Source organism: Serpula lacrymans (genome assembly GCF_000218685.1).
Source record: "Serpula lacrymans var. lacrymans S7.9 unplaced genomic scaffold SERLAscaffold_1, whole genome shotgun sequence".
NCBI classification, from domain to species: Eukaryota; Fungi; Basidiomycota; class Agaricomycetes; order Boletales; family Serpulaceae; genus Serpula; species Serpula lacrymans.
The window spans coordinates 2150541-2166118 of NW_006763290.1; the positions used below are offsets into that span (position 1 = coordinate 2150541).

Sequence of the window (15578 nt, forward strand, 5' to 3'; positions counted from 1 at the left end):
AGCAAAAATCCTGGAGTCCACTGTTTGCAGTAGGACACAATCATATCATGGATGATTGTGAAACCGAGGGTTAGATTGAAGGTAATTGGTATATTGTCACCAACCGACTATAGATTCATAGTCAACTTTCATGAAACAACATTCTGTAATCTTGTCTTCAGCCCCCAATTTGATGTGTTTCCCACCAGGGAATGCTATATTTATTTGCACTGAAAAATATGTTAAGGTAATTTGAGAGCCTTATACGAAAGCTTGTGAATGCTGCATTATCCTTGCGTGATTCTTCCAGGCCTTGAAATGATGTTGCAGGACACTTTAAGCCTAGCAACACATGACTCATTTTGGTGATCTTCAAGTCAACTTCATCCCCTTTGAGATCACCCATTAACTGGCTATCAAAAGCTGCTATATCCTGGCGGATAAAGCATGACACCAGACACCAATGGTCAGCCTGAAGGATCTAAATGATAATATCAGATACAGGTTGTCCTTATAAATTAGACAGACAAACCTGTTCAGCAACGTGTTTGAAGTTTGTCCGGAATCGATAAGAATCCTTGAGTGGGCCATGTAACTGCTCGTTTGGTTTTGTTGTAGTTCCAGGTTATGCCTTTTGCTTTGATGTCTTCAAATGCATCTTTATTCATGTGTATCTCCGGAAAGTTCCAACTTTTGTCTCTAAGTACATCTGCCGCCTTTAAATATTCATGCACAAGTCTTTAATAATTAATAAAAAATAATGATGGCGACCTACATCCATATCTTGTGAAAATAGCTTCAAAGCTTGTCTACCAGCTGCAATAGTCTCTGTCGTGTGAACTGTTAGTCCTGTATACATATCAACATCAAGGAAGAGGTGAATGCTCTTCAAAAGAAGATGTGCTGGCTTGTGTAATTGAACATCAAATACATTGTGCAAAGCAAAGATAACCATCTAAAATAAATATCTAAAAAACAACAAAGGACGAACCATACTGATTATACCTTGGATATACCTTCATGCTTTGTTGCATCCAAAATTTCTATGCTAGCCACTCTGCCAAAATGGTTCAGATTGTACTGATCATCAAGCTGATGGGATGCTGCTTGGCCCTCTGCTTCTATCCAGAATAGAAACTCCTTCCAGAGATGATGGCCTCATAGGCCACTATTATGTGCATGTAGCCAGTCCCAAGATAATGCTTGATGCACATCAGAGTAATGGAACCTCCAAAAGACATTCTTATCCCATATGAGCATAATATAGCAGTATTAAAGATATTTCACCTTAACAGGACAAAGTCCACAGTTTTTGAGGACAATTTCCTTGTTTGCTGCTGTTTGCTGCTGCTTTGCTTCTAGTAATATAGATTCTGAATGAGCACTGGTCCGACGAGTAAATGTCTGTGTTGTATCTGAAAGTTTGTCCCTCGGTACAAGGCATATTGGGCATGGAAAATTACAATTTGTCCCATGTGATGAAGGCATTGCACATCTATGAAGGATAAATAACTAGTTGATGGATACAAGGAATTTACTTACTGTTCCTCGTAGTCAGCAGAAAGTATCAAAATAATAGGGAAAAGATAAAGAACATCACCCTCAGTGCGCTGATAATAATAGCCAGTCTTGGCGTGAAGTTCTAAAGATTCAACAACTTTTAAAAATAATTCATGCCATACAACATTCTTGAAGTTAGCAAAACTCTTTTTACCCTTATGTTCCTCATCTTCCGGCACCTGTAATGAATAACCATTATGCTCTGTATAATAGTGTGGATTGAATAATATATACCACCGGAAGCCACCCTACAACTCTTCCACCTCCAATACCTGTACCATTTTGGATATCAGTGGGCAACTTTGCACATCGTGTAATTATGGGATAGCCCTTTACAGTCCCAAAAGAAGACAATTGTTTTATCAGCATATAAAATAAAATATAGAGGCTTTCCGCCATCTGGAAGCCTTGACTGCAACATGTACATTCATTGTATACAATAGCAAATAAGTTCAATATCACGTACTTGAATATCCCAGAAATCCCCAGCTGTCCATGGTTTATCAATGAATTGTACAAAATTGTCACCATTACATTTGAAAAGCCGTTTGGCATCAAATACAAAGTGCTCTGAGAGGTGCGGGTCCGTAATAAGTCCAATGCCCAATCCCACAGCGAACAAAAATGAACATCAAAAGAATGGTCTTTGCCTTGATATGGTACATTGATTATAGTCTTTTCAAACTGGACTTATTTGGTGTCAGTTCTCATACACAATAAATGTGTACAATATCACAAACCGGAGTTAGGGCATGAGAAGCAATCTTCCATATCTTGTAAAGGTCAGATTGATCTTTCAGAGTGAATGAGCCAGGTTCTCGTATACTCTGGTGAATGACCTTGACTAATCTATTTATCTGGTCTTTATTTGATGCTGCTTCAAGAGCGACCTCCGCAAATTCAAAGTCAACCCGGGATTTGAATAGCTGCCACAGACATGAGTTTTTGATGCGTGCTTTGCCAGAAAATCCACATTTGAAATCAGAGAAATGGTCCACTTTTGCAGTGCGGCCACGTGTAGGGTGGTACTCAGTTTTGATATCATCTATTTGAAGACTTTCCCCCATGAAGTTCAGCCCGACAGAGGGTGCGTCATGAAAACAAGATGATCCTGTAAAGATAAAATAGTAACAACCGACAAGCACCAGACTGATATATACCTACCATAGTTATCTTCTACATCAACATTGGTGTTGGTGTTTTCCCATACATGTTTTGACAAAGATCCCACTGCAAATTGCTTCTCTAGTTTTTTCGCTAAGCAGAAATGTTAATGAGTGCTCAGTTTCCATGTCAGACTGATTTGCCTACCTTCTTTTTTTTCTTTCCAAAGCTGCTTGTCTAATTGAAGGTCTTGCGCCAAATCTGCCATCCGCTTTATACATGTTGCTTTGTGTCTGGGGAGGCCCATAGGCTTGAAATGTCCCCCGCAGGAAGGGCAAGCTTTGAGGCCATCATCTTGATTGTCGAGAGCAATAGATTCTGTGTGGAGATACACATTGGGAACCTTTTGCTTGTCCTTTGGCATTTTTATCAAGGAGTTGTTGATACAGAGTTGTTGAGGATAGAGCTTGAAGCCAGTACAGATATACAGTTATGGGCAAAGCTGACTATGTACAGACAGATTGAAGGACATCATCATTGGTGAGAGCAAATTGATGCGGACACAATGCGGTTGCCATCTGGTTGCAACCAAACCGGCTGACTGTTAGTAAGCTACACTGCTTGCACGCTGCTCATCACACCAACCCAATCACGTGCTCTTGCAACCAGTATAGGAAATCTCCGGCAGCTATAGCTGTCATAGAAGACATAGAAATGTGCTTGGCTATATAGCAAATGGGTTTTCCTTGATTCTAATCCATCAACATTCAGAAAACCACCTATTTAAAGAAGCATAATCTTTTCATGAACTAGTGCTACATTACAAGCCCATACTTTCATGAAATTCCTGATGTGAGGTAGCATGCTCACATGTCAACAAATTATGCATTACAAATATCTCTGTAGACCTCTGATAGAGGTGGCGCATTTTCTCCCTTCCGCAGAGGTTGAGCCAGTTTAGCTGTGTAGACTACTAAACTACTAATTAGACGCGTTGCGCGGGAGCCACAGGTGTGCGAAACGAACTACGCGACGCGTCTGATCACGTGTGTAGGCTTTAAGAGTTTTCCGGCCGAAAAGCCTGAGCAACGGTTGACAGGATGTAGCCTATGATATGACCGATACGAGCCATAATTCCATATGTGACCCTATACCGCTCATATCTCACATCGTCCTTGAGGATCATCGTATGCGGTTGGCAGATTTTTCATCTTAATGATCTACCTTTTGATTGACACGTCTTTTAGCATATATTTCTATAGATCACATTTCCTTGAGACCGTCCACACTCTTCCACAGCATCTCAAAATTAATTTTTTCCTCGTCAGCACAGTTCAAGGCCATGACCTTTTCGAAATTTGGTCGACGGTAATGCGTTGTTATTGTTCCGATCAAGGTTTCACTCACATTGCCGCCTTTACGCTCTTTATCGTGCTGCCGAAGTACTAGCCTTGATGGATGTCAACCGTTCCCAAATTGACCTTCTTACGTGGGCAGTTTCTCTGCAAGCTTTACGTTGACATGTCCAGACCAGCATATCAGTTCCTTTCCGTCCATCCCCCATGAGCATTCGAGACTTATGCATTAACTGCTAGGTTTCCGCCATGCACACTTGGGCTAGAGCTTTTTTACTCATCTTCCTGTCAAGCCGCTCACCACATTTCCACTATTTAATCCGCAATCCTTTTAAGCTACTCTCTCATTAGATCACGCCTTAATCAGTATCTCAGTTTTGTAAATGACTGCGAAGTATCCCATCCCTCATAGTGACCAGTTCCTTGCCCTCTCCTGCACAAATGTTGGAGTTGGTCCCGGTGGCACCACTGCAATGTTAGCGTCAGTAACATCAATCCACTCTCCTTTTGTGCCCTCTCATTTTAAGCCAAGCCGGCTCATGTACTCTTTTTTCAGGCGCGTGTCTATAGTCAACTACAAAGGTGATGTTGAACTCGACGTATATGTTATCCCGACGATGCCAGTCAGCGATTATCGTACCTCGACGACTGGTATTGAATCTGTACATCTTCTTCCTCGTATGTCATAAAGCTATATATATTCTTTGCCAACGACACTCAACATGGATCAAATTGCTGTATCTTGGGTCTACCAGCATGTGCGAGTAGATTTGATATTGTTCAGCAGCATGTTGCGAACCTCATCAAAGGCAAAGTGCTGGTTGGTCATAGCCTTTGGAACGACCTTGCTGGTACAGGACTATTGTTCCTAAGAGTACCACGATCTAATTTTTTTTGCCGTAGTTCTCGGTATTCCTCACCCTGCTGTAACAACACGTGATGTTGCTCTTTATCAGCCTTTTCGCAGCGCTCTTCGTTCTCCCAACCAGATAATAGGCCTGCAAACTCTTATGTGGCACCTCATGTGCCGTCGTTGCCAGGATGGGCAACTACATCCTGTGAGTAATCTTGACCATTCTGTCTTCTTCATTGCTTCAGAGAATGGCTAATCAACGTATCGCGCGGATGCCTTTGCGCCATGGGTTCGTCTTGCTAAATAATCAAAACTTATCACCTATTTCGCTTTAAGGTGGAGAATGCACGTGCTTCACTCGACTTGTACCGTTCTGTCGCAACGGATTGGGAAGGTGCGATTTCCAAAGGGAACTGGCCTTCTATGCTTCCTCCTAGCACATTTTCGAGGTGCTATCTATAGCCTGAACATAGTTATGTCACTGTCGCTGCACTTGAAAGCGTGACGATCTTTCACTTATTATGTGTATATCACTTCGGTTTGTTTTTAATTTACATATCCTTTACTTCGAAGCTTCCCGGTCTATCTTTGCTCTCCAACCCCAACATTCTAGTACCTACATCATTGGTGGACTCCAGCTCTATCCACCACCATGATGACTGTGTTTCCTTCATGGTCAGATAATTTTATGTCATATAATATATCCCTGGAAAGTCCAATTTCTTCACATTCTGTACGAACTAGGAATAATCAGGCCTACATTATGAAAATTTTAGTTTAAACAATAACAGGAGGAAAGAATAAGTAAAATGTACCCTCAGTCATATACACCAACTGAGGGAATTGAATGAACAAGAATAGAAGCTATATATGAGAAGGAATAAATCATGTGTGGTTGGAATGTCTTCTGTATCGCAAACCTAAAATGTACACTCCAACAAACTCCTCCTGGACACAGAGATCATTTCAGTCCCATGTGATTTTATAAGGATGCAAAGGTTTTTGCTGGTAAGGCTTTTGTGAAAGCATCTGTTAAACTATGCTTTGTATTTATATACTGGATGGTGACTTGTTTTGAATGCTGTTTGTGGATATAATGGAAATAAATATCTATTTGTTTGGTTTGTGTGTGGAATGAGGGTCATTGCTAAGAACACATCAGGAAAAAAATGACATCACTATGTACCACTCTGTAGTCCATGTAGCCAAGGTAACACAGTTCTCTTTGTAATAATCCACAGTGGACTCAGAGAGTACAGAAAAGCAAATTGGACCAGCCAGGGATTGAACCCAGGACCTCCTGCCTATGTATGGCGGTGCTCTAACCAACTGAGCTACCAGCCCTTGGATATCACCACTCAGTTGCACAATGTTGTCTAACAAGGCCCAGGCTTTGACATTGACAATTCCAACACTTCCCCCCCCCCTTTTGTAGCACAATGTAATACCTACCCAAAAGAGTACCACTACAAATCACTACAGTGCTCAATGTAATCCCACTGAAATACATAGAGCTACCAGTCTGTAGCGCAGTAGCATTACATGTTTCTATATATTGGTTGTACCACCAGCCCTCAGAGCCAACCTAATACACAGTAACCGGGTATTTGGAATTGTACAAATGCGGGGTCATAAATATATTCAAGCAACCACAAAAGAACACAGCATGTTATCTACTCCAGAACCTGATCATCCTCCCTGCTGACAGTGAAGCCCTCTTCATCATCCACATCACCCTCTTCCCCCTCCTCCTCTATAGCACTATTGGCCAGATACTCTTGTAATGCCGCTTTGAAATGACATGCCTGCAAGGCCAGGCCCTTGTGATGTCCAATGGATTTGGCACCTGCATGAAAGCTGAAGTGAACAAAGTTAGTGCAACCAATGACTGTCGCAAAAAGAAGGAAGTGTTACTGTGCGGCATCATGCCAGCTTTGGTGCATCCTCCCAAGCATATTATACTCAGCTGTTTGTTTACTGAACTCTTTCAAACAGACCAAATGACTATAATAAAATTTGCCATAAGCAGCGGCAGTGAAAGTAACTTCTTCCCAAATTCCTGTTGCCCACTCATCTATAGCACATTCAAATCTGTAAGGTCATGAAGAAAACAGTAGTTATACATTAGGATATACTGCAACATTATGATAAGCACTCACCGTGGTAAGAATCAAAGCCACTATCTCCAATGAGACAGGGTTGGAATACTTGTGGTAGGCCACACCCTTGTCATTGCAGTTGGCGAACCACATGTCATCTAATATAATTTGAATTATTCCAGCCTTATACAGGCCCTTTTGGGCCTTCAGATCCTGCTCAATAGTCAGTAAAATGTTGAACCATAGGTAGATAAACTCACTTTGTAAACAAACAATACATTTTCCTTCATGTCCATCGCCAGTTGGCAATTCTGTGCGATAACCTTTGGAGATGAGCTTGCACGGAATCCATAATAAGTGCCAGCTCGACCATGGACTTTTGTCTTGAGTTCCATCTGGACATGTGATGTCCTCTTTATGATCTGAGTATTGATGGAGCAATGTCAGCAATCCAACAACACATGAATAATTCACATACCAATTTTAAGATGTCCGGGGTTAGAGCCAGGTTTAAGCTGGCTCTAACCAGGCACCTGAAAACTGCAATGGTAAATTGTAGGACTTCTTTTGGTGTCTGGTGCATAATTGCAAACCTGACTACAGCTGGGCTGTGAAGGAGTCTCTATGCTGGGGGCCTTGGTGGCCTGGGTATCTGCTTCATTGTCAGTGTTGTTGTCTGACGGACTCACAAACAGTTGGCACTTGTGGCCAATGCTGACGGATGCAGTTTCTTCTTGGTCTGAAGCCCTGTGAAAATCTTCAGACAGGGCCTGACAAAGTTTGGGGAGGGGGAAAAAGCTGAGAGAGTGCAGGCAAAGAACCATGGGAGCCATTTGCTGATCAAGAAAAGTGGGAATTAGCAGAATGGTTAATGAAAAATCTGGGACAAGGACATACCAACACATTTTTGAACCTGCCAATTGTATGTTTTCACTGTCTCTTCAATCGGATTTGGATAACCAACAGTGATTTACTGCTAGACAAAAAATAGATCATGCTTATTGTTTCATAATACTTGGTCTTTCTTGCAGCGAGTAGATAGTCTACCAAGTGGTCCTGGATGGACCTGCAAAAATGTGTTAGTGATGGGTGATCTACAGGACAATAATGGCCATATCAGGTCAGAAGAGTATGAATTGTGGATGAGAGACCCTGTGGAGATCATCAAAGACTTGATAGGAATCGTCTCTTCAAGGACTCAATGATGTATGCTCCAAAGTGTGCATATACAGATGAGAGTGCTCAGGGGCATATATTTGATGACATGTGGACAGCAGATTGGTGGCGGGAGAAACAAGTAAGTTGTCATATGGTACAATGTCTAGAGAACAATACTTAGCAGGTAATAGAGCATCATTGTAACAACCAAAGTTTGTATACTCTGGTGCACAGTGAAGACAAGAAAAGAGGGGTGAGTGAAGGAGAGGGTAATCTCCCTTAGGGTAGGACCAAGTTTGTTATGGGTAAATAACAGGAGGACTTGCTGAGGAGTCTCCTTGATCTATTGGGGTATTTATACTACTACAGACTATTTGTACATGTGTGCTATACAGTTGATAAAGGCAGTGGCTGATGATGTCATAGGGTGCAGCCTGTGTGACCAGCTCCACTGCGTGAGAGACTTGTAGCTAAGAATAAAAAATACAGTGCAGCGTGAGAAAGTGGAGTTTGAACAAAATTGAAAGTGCCACATGGCACAGTGTGTGAAAACTACAAAATAAAGTTAAAGTGGAGAATGAAATTCAAAGGTCCAAAAATTGTGTATCGTAACAATCATACCCAACAGAGGAGTTGTGTCTCCAGTAATCTTGGCGTCGGATAAGACAATGTTGAAGGACTTTCAAGGGGACAAGTCTGCGTGGCCCGTCTACCTGGCAATTGGGGACATTGCTAAAGATGTGAGACGTGAGCCATTAAAATAGGCTATGGTCCTGCTGGGTTACTTACCTGTGGCCAAGCTGGATTATTTCAAAGAGAACACACGGTCACTTGCTGCTGGCTATCAGATGTTCCACCACTGCATGTCAATAATGTTGAGGCCACTTGTGGCTGCTTGCAAGGACAGATTGAACATGATCTGTGCAGATGGATTGATACATCGCATCCATCCTATTCTGGCAGCATATGTGGGCAATTTTCCTGAGCAGTGTTTGATCGCTTGTTGCAAGGAAAGTTGGTGCCCTGAATGTGTTGTTTCATATGACAAACAAGGAGATATGGTTAGCTCATTATTGCGGGACCCAGTGAGAAGTTACCAGACTCTCCAACTACAAAAGCAAGGATGCAGACCTGGAGCAAACTTCCCTATACCAATATATTCAAGGGATTCACCCCTGATATTCTTCATCAGTTACACAAGGGGGCGTTCCAATATCACCTAGTCTGATGATGTTCAAGCATGATGGGTGAGGAAGAGATGGATTTGCAATTGAAAGCAATGGCCAGCTATCCAAGATTACAACATTTCAAGAAAGGCATCTCGCGGATCAGTCAATGGACAGGAAGTGAACACAAAGAGACAGAGAGGGTTTTTGTGGGCTTACTGGCAGGTGGCTTTGATGCTCAAGTGTGTTACGCTTAGAATGTGCAAGCCTGGTAACATTGAGTTTCTGGATGTACAAGTGGTTTCTGATAAGCCTGTTTGTGAACGGGTTTGAGACATATTTTGATGATGAAGTTTTAACTGATGAATACCAAGTTACACTGTTGAAGCGTACAATTGTATTGGAGATGGTAACTACAATACAGACATATATATGTAGTCCCTACTTGAGGGTAGGCATTTGTGTTCAACAAACAGAGATGGGTGGTACCATAATAAGTAATTGTATGTGGGAATAGTTTGGTAAATAGCGGTATGTAGCTACTCAAGAAAAGAAATAAAGTCCATAGAGAATACAGTTCATAACATGAGTGCTGGCTGTGGCTGCCTCATTATTGGACTTTATTTACTATGCTCAGTTCCAAATTCACATGACAAAGACACTTACCAAATTGAATGAATGCCTCGAGGTCTTCTATGCAAGCAAGGACGTGTTCAAGGACCTTGATATAAGGTCTGACTTCAACATACCCAAGTTACACACATTGCTCCACTATGTCAAGTTGATCAAACTGTTTGGTGCAGCCAATGGGTTCAATGCAGAGCTACCCAAGTGCCCGTATATTGACTATGCCAAGGAGGCCTATCAATCAAGGGCCATCTGGTTGCAACATCAAGATGCAATCAACTTGCAAGGCTTTTTTCTCCTGTGGCAAATTGCAAATTCTGCACTCCTTGGCTCTGAAGGTCTCAAGACAGTGGGGGTAGAGTCTGATATGACAGATTCAGAAGTAGAGGAATTGGGTTTGAACTGCACACCTGTGGGACGGGTGAGTGATGAGGCCTACAAATCTCTAAACCGTACCAGTAGAGTAATAGCTAAGCGTTGCCTGTTGCCTGGAATAAGCGTGAACAATCTGGAGGCCCTACATGGGGCCAAGAAATTCCTCCCAAATCTCACAAGCTATCTATGGATGACCTTCCCCACTTGTCAGCTCACACCCTCTGCCATAGACCACTTTGATGTCTACAAACAAGTAGCATTTGTGGTGCCGCCAAACTTGCAAACTTCCAAAATGGGCCAATGTTTACAATTGCATTGCAGCCCCGGGTCAATAGTTTCACAAACAAGCAGGAAGGGGGCCTCACCCACCTATTTCAACATGGCTTTGGTGATCAAGAATCGCGAGGAATTTGAAGGTGGATTGAGTCTTGCTCTAGGTGGGTGCTACCGCGTGAGTTATTTTTCCTGATGCAATAGTGCCATCATTATCACATGGTCAAGGAGTGGGCACTTTTCTTTTTGTGTTCTTGGTATTGTGTTAAGTAGCAATTGTGGCCATACTACCTCTTTCACATGAGTAATTTCATGAAGGTATGGTCAGACCTTATAATACATTAAACATATGTAGTATATATAATGGGAGTCAGCCTGATGAGCAACTTTATATGGTATTATATGGCTAGATTAACCTGGCACATTTCAGCAACACTGTAAGACTGATATTTGCTTATTGCCATTATAAGTCTGTTTGCGGCTTGTAGTGCATATATGGCTAGTTAGTGTTGATACTTATGGGCATGGACATAGGAGTTACATCAGGTTACAATATGAACAACGCTTGGAAATGCTTATATGTCCAGGTAAGCTGGTAATGTAATGCTGCTTCGTGAAAAGACTATAATTCTGTTAAGAAGTGGTAATTTTACCAAAGGCTGGTGGGCTGCAATCAATAAATATTGCCATCCCAAGTCTTCATTTTGTTAAAGTAACTATCATGATGTGAGACAAAGTTGCTTTCTATAAGTGTTATGTGAAGTTATAATGTCTTATCTGGCTAGAGTCTCATAGATGTGCTGTTATACATACAATATCATTTTGACAAACATCATGTTTTCCATTGACAGATATTATAGCATCAGGATAGTACTTGATGGTTTCCAATTAACCAATAGTGAATATACCTAGTACAAAATGGAACCTTCACTTGCAGCAAACTATGTATTTAATTAAGCCTCAGGCCTCAGGGGTTGAATCACTGGCATTGGCTTAGCATTTGAGAGCGGCACATTTTTTCCCAGATTTTAGCAAGCGCACTACCTCTTGCTGACATTTTTTGTGAATACAAAGATGAAGGAACAATTATTCTATTCTTTGGTGTGCGTCAGCACAAAATCAGCCTTAGCATGGGTACAGCAACTTCTGTTACAATATACAGTTTTCGGACCTTTAAAATTCATTCTCCTCTTTAACTTTCTTCTGTAGTTTTTACACACTGTGCCATGCGGCACTTTCCATTTTGTTCAAACTCCACCTTCTTGTGCTGTGCTGCCTTGCTTTATTTTGAGCTACAAAGTATCTCACACAGTGGAACTGGTCACATGGGCTGCGCCCTACGAGATCATCAGCCACTGCCCCCATCAACTGTATAGTACACATGTACAAAAAACCTGTAGTAGTATAAATACCCAATAGATTCAGGAGACTCCTCAGCGAGTCCTCCTGTTGTTTACCCACAACAAACTTGGTCCTATCTACAGGGTAACCACTCCCCTCACTTCCTTATAGCTTTGTCTGAGTTGTGTGCCAGAGTATACAAACTTTTGGTTGTAACAACTTCTTACTTGTTCCACCAAGACAACAGCTTGTTTACCTCCTCAATTTTGTTGGCATCTTCAAGTAAATCCATCACACTATTGAAAAAGCCCCCAGAGTCTGTAGTGGTGTCAGTGCAGCTCATACAAAGGGCAACTTTGATCTAGTAATACATTAACAAGCAAGAAACACAATTTTATAACACATATTTGGCATACAACAATGTAGGCATAAATATCTAAGTAGGATCTAAAACTACAACAAGACAACTCTGCGGGCAATTTTGTCACTGCACTCAAAGAATTTAGTGGATCTCCTGTTCATAACTATACTGTTTGTCCATGTCTTTGCAGCACGCAAATCAGCAGTATTGTTGGTGATGTGATCTAAGTGTACACAAAACCATTTCTCGGCAGAGGACAACCAAAAGCCATGATTGAGACCTCCACCCATAAAAGTTAAATTCTTCAGCCACCATGAAGATTGCGATGTCTGGGGGCCATTTCCTGTGTATACATTATATATCCCTGAAATAAAATCCAGCTCATCCTGGGATAGACAATCATTGATGAAAAAGCGGCTGTCTGAAGTCTGAAAAACTTGCTTTGGTTCCCTGGGATCGCTTGAGGGTCCTGATAGGACTGCTTCCGGGGCTAAGACATCAATTGTGAAATGCCATGCAAGTCCACTTTGTAGCAAAGCAACACATCCACAACTACCAAGCAGAAGCTTGTTGTGGACATTCTCATAGCAGGTGTAATCAATGATATCTGGTCTATAACCTCCCTTACAATATCCTAGAGTGACACAACCAGGCGGTACGGCAGCGGGAGGTGTTTTGACTTGTAAAAAAGTGTTGAATAGTATCCCTCTTGCTACGAGCTGTAATGCAATATCTTCCAAACTGGGCCCAAAGCTGCGCCTTACACACTCCATGACAGCTGTAGAGTTACTTACACAAATCTTCCATCCTGGAGATGTTTTTGTGTTGTGAGGACCAAGTAAGTCACTATCTTTGAAATTGCCTTTGAAACAAATGGGAGTGATTGTGAAAGGGAATTCATGGTCTCGGATGTGGTCAGGGGAACAAGTATCCATGTTCCAGATAGGTGGCAAGATATCCTTATGTTCAATTGAGAACTTTTGGGAAGTGTCTAGCCACTTGCTGAGAGCTAACAGGGACAGAACTAGAGTCCAATATGAGTAACTAAAGAATAGGAATATTGGACTCTGCAATACTAGTCCGACATTTTGTAAACAAAGGTAAACAAATCAGCCACAAAGGCAAAATTATAGAATGCTCAGTGAATACTGAACAATAGAGAAAAAAGAATAAAGAGGAAAGTGATTTAGAAAGAAGGGAAAATAGATAGCACAACTAGGTGCATAATCACTAAAACTACACTCTCCCCTGATGCTGCTGACAAAACCAGATAAACCCGGTCTCTGCCAAAGCAGCCATTGTTCTCCATGGAGCATAGCCACCACTCCATGGAGTCACCATTGTTCTCCTAGGAGTCATTATACTGTAGCAAGTAGCACCTCCGACTATAAGTAGTAGGGGGTTTAGTATAGGAATACCTCAGTCGTTTCTATAGCCTCTTGGGCAGCGGCTGAGGTATGTTACATTACATTTATTAGAGATCACCTTAAACTAACATCTATTGTAGTTTCACTTAGTTTTATTAAGTTATGAGCCCTGGTGCGCAAAAGCTACACAGGAAATAATTCTTATTTGAAACAGCAACCTCGGAACCATGACCACAGCACACAATACATCCGCATGTCCAGTTCTCACTGGACCCAACAATTTTCAGATATGGAAACTCCGGATCATCTCAAAGCTACATCGGGAAAAGGTTCTCCAAGTTGTTACTGGAGAGGAGCTTAAGCCCTCACCAGGAAAGCCTACCTCCTTGGAGGATCCTGAAATCACCTGGATACTTAAGGATGAAAAGGCACATGGAATCATCCAGGATCATATCTCTGATGCCCTCCTCATGAGGACTGGAGACCTCACCAGCTCCAAGGAGTTATTTGATAAACTTGTCTCACTCCATCAAATGTCCAACATTGCCTCGGCCTTCTATTCATTCCAGCAACTCACCAAATTGTCCTGGGATGGGATATCACCTATCCAGGACCACATTGCAAAAATCCGGACAATTGATTCACACCTCTCCGGAATGAAACTAGGAGTTGATACCAAACTCATGGCTTTCGCTCTTCTCCAATCTCTCCCATGCACTCCTGAATGGCAAATATTTCAGTCATCAGTAATCAACACGATTGAAGAAAATAAACTTACCTTTGATGCAGTTGAGATCCGGATCACTGCAGAAGTTGCACGACAGTCAGGGAAGGCCCCTGGAGGTTCCGAATCAGCACTTAAATCCGAGGAGAAATGGTGTAACTTCCACAAAGCCAAATCACACAACACCTCGGAGTGTCAAATACTTCAGTCAGCTGAAAAAGGTCAAAGGAAGAAGAAAAAGGAAAGACACAAGGATAAAGGAAAAGAGAAGGAAAAGGTAAATACAGCAGAGCAATCATCTGGATCTGACTCCAAGGAGGAACAAAGTTATATTGCATTGGAACATGTACATATTTCCAAGCCCCTTGCTAAACATATTCAAGCTTACCTTGTGTCTGAACCCGATAAGACCAAAACAACAATCATCATTGACTCCGGAGCAACATCCCACATGGTCCCTCACCACTCCTGGTTTGAGCCAGGAACATACCATGTTCTGCATCCTCCAAGGACAATCAGTTTTGGGGATGAATCCTCTGTAAATGCTATTGGCATTGGAACAGTAATCCTACAAGCAACTGTTGGCAAAAAGGACTACAATATTGCACTGTCAAATGTCTTACTTGTGCCAAACTTCACTTTAGCACTCGTTTCTGCCCACAAATTGTCCAAAACGGGGTTAGCAACACTTTTTCCAGCAGGGTCAAACACTTGTGAAGTTCGGCAAAAGGAGGAACTTATCCTCACTGCCTTACACAAGTGAGGACTTTATCACATCCAAGCAAAACCCGAAATCAACCCGGAGTCAGCTTTTGCAGCAGTAGATGTAGTTTTATTGCACAGGAGAATGGGACACATTGGAATGGACTGCTTGCAACGAATGGTTACAAAAAGACAGCTCCAAGACATAGACACCCTTACCGGAACCCCGGAGTTTTGTGAACCTTGTGCTTTAGGAAAGATGAAGAAATTACTTTTCAAGTCCACTGGAGGAAACCGAGCCAAGCACCCCATACAAATTGCGCACACAGATGTTGGAGGACCAATCAAACCAACTTCCAGGGAGGGTTTTTGGTACTGCATTATCATTGTAGATGATTTCTCCAAATTTCCATGGATATATTTCCTAAAACATAAAAGTGAAGCACTGAAACGATACAAGTAATGGAAAGAAGATGTCCCAACATTCTTCCGGACTCATTTGGGAGAGGAAAACTTCACTCCACTATACACAGA

The 15578-nt window shown here is 41.9% G+C and overlaps 3 protein-coding genes across 3 annotated transcripts; 2 read left to right on the plus strand and 1 right to left on the minus strand.

Moving 5' to 3' along the window:
- Positions 1 to 3747: 3747 nt before the first annotated feature.
- On the plus strand, positions 3748 to 5572 carry SERLADRAFT_454805 (uncharacterized protein; the record flags this gene model as incomplete). The annotated part of the gene is made up of 6 exons (XM_007312306.1): positions 3748 to 3837; positions 3891 to 4479; positions 4555 to 4676; positions 4754 to 4849; positions 4902 to 5056; positions 5188 to 5572. The coding sequence occupies 5 exons, from the start codon at positions 4382 to 4384 to the stop codon at positions 5311 to 5313; spliced, it is 597 nt and encodes a 198-aa protein (XP_007312368.1).
- Positions 5573 to 6524: 952 nt separating this feature from the next.
- Positions 6525 to 7533, minus strand: SERLADRAFT_432046 (uncharacterized protein; the record flags this gene model as incomplete). Its single annotated transcript, XM_007312307.1, has 4 exons — positions 6525 to 6697; positions 7007 to 7163; positions 7211 to 7372; positions 7429 to 7533. The coding sequence occupies 4 exons, from the start codon at positions 7531 to 7533 to the stop codon at positions 6525 to 6527; spliced, it is 597 nt and encodes a 198-aa protein (XP_007312369.1).
- A 1815-nt stretch (positions 7534 to 9348) lies between these two features.
- Positions 9349 to 11196, plus strand: SERLADRAFT_404633 (uncharacterized protein; the record flags this gene model as incomplete). The annotated part of the gene is made up of 5 exons (XM_007312308.1): positions 9349 to 9516; positions 9912 to 10322; positions 10488 to 10713; positions 11038 to 11136; positions 11171 to 11196. The coding sequence occupies 5 exons, from the start codon at positions 9349 to 9351 to the stop codon at positions 11194 to 11196; spliced, it is 930 nt and encodes a 309-aa protein (XP_007312370.1).
- Between the last annotated feature and the right edge of the window lie 4382 nt (positions 11197 to 15578).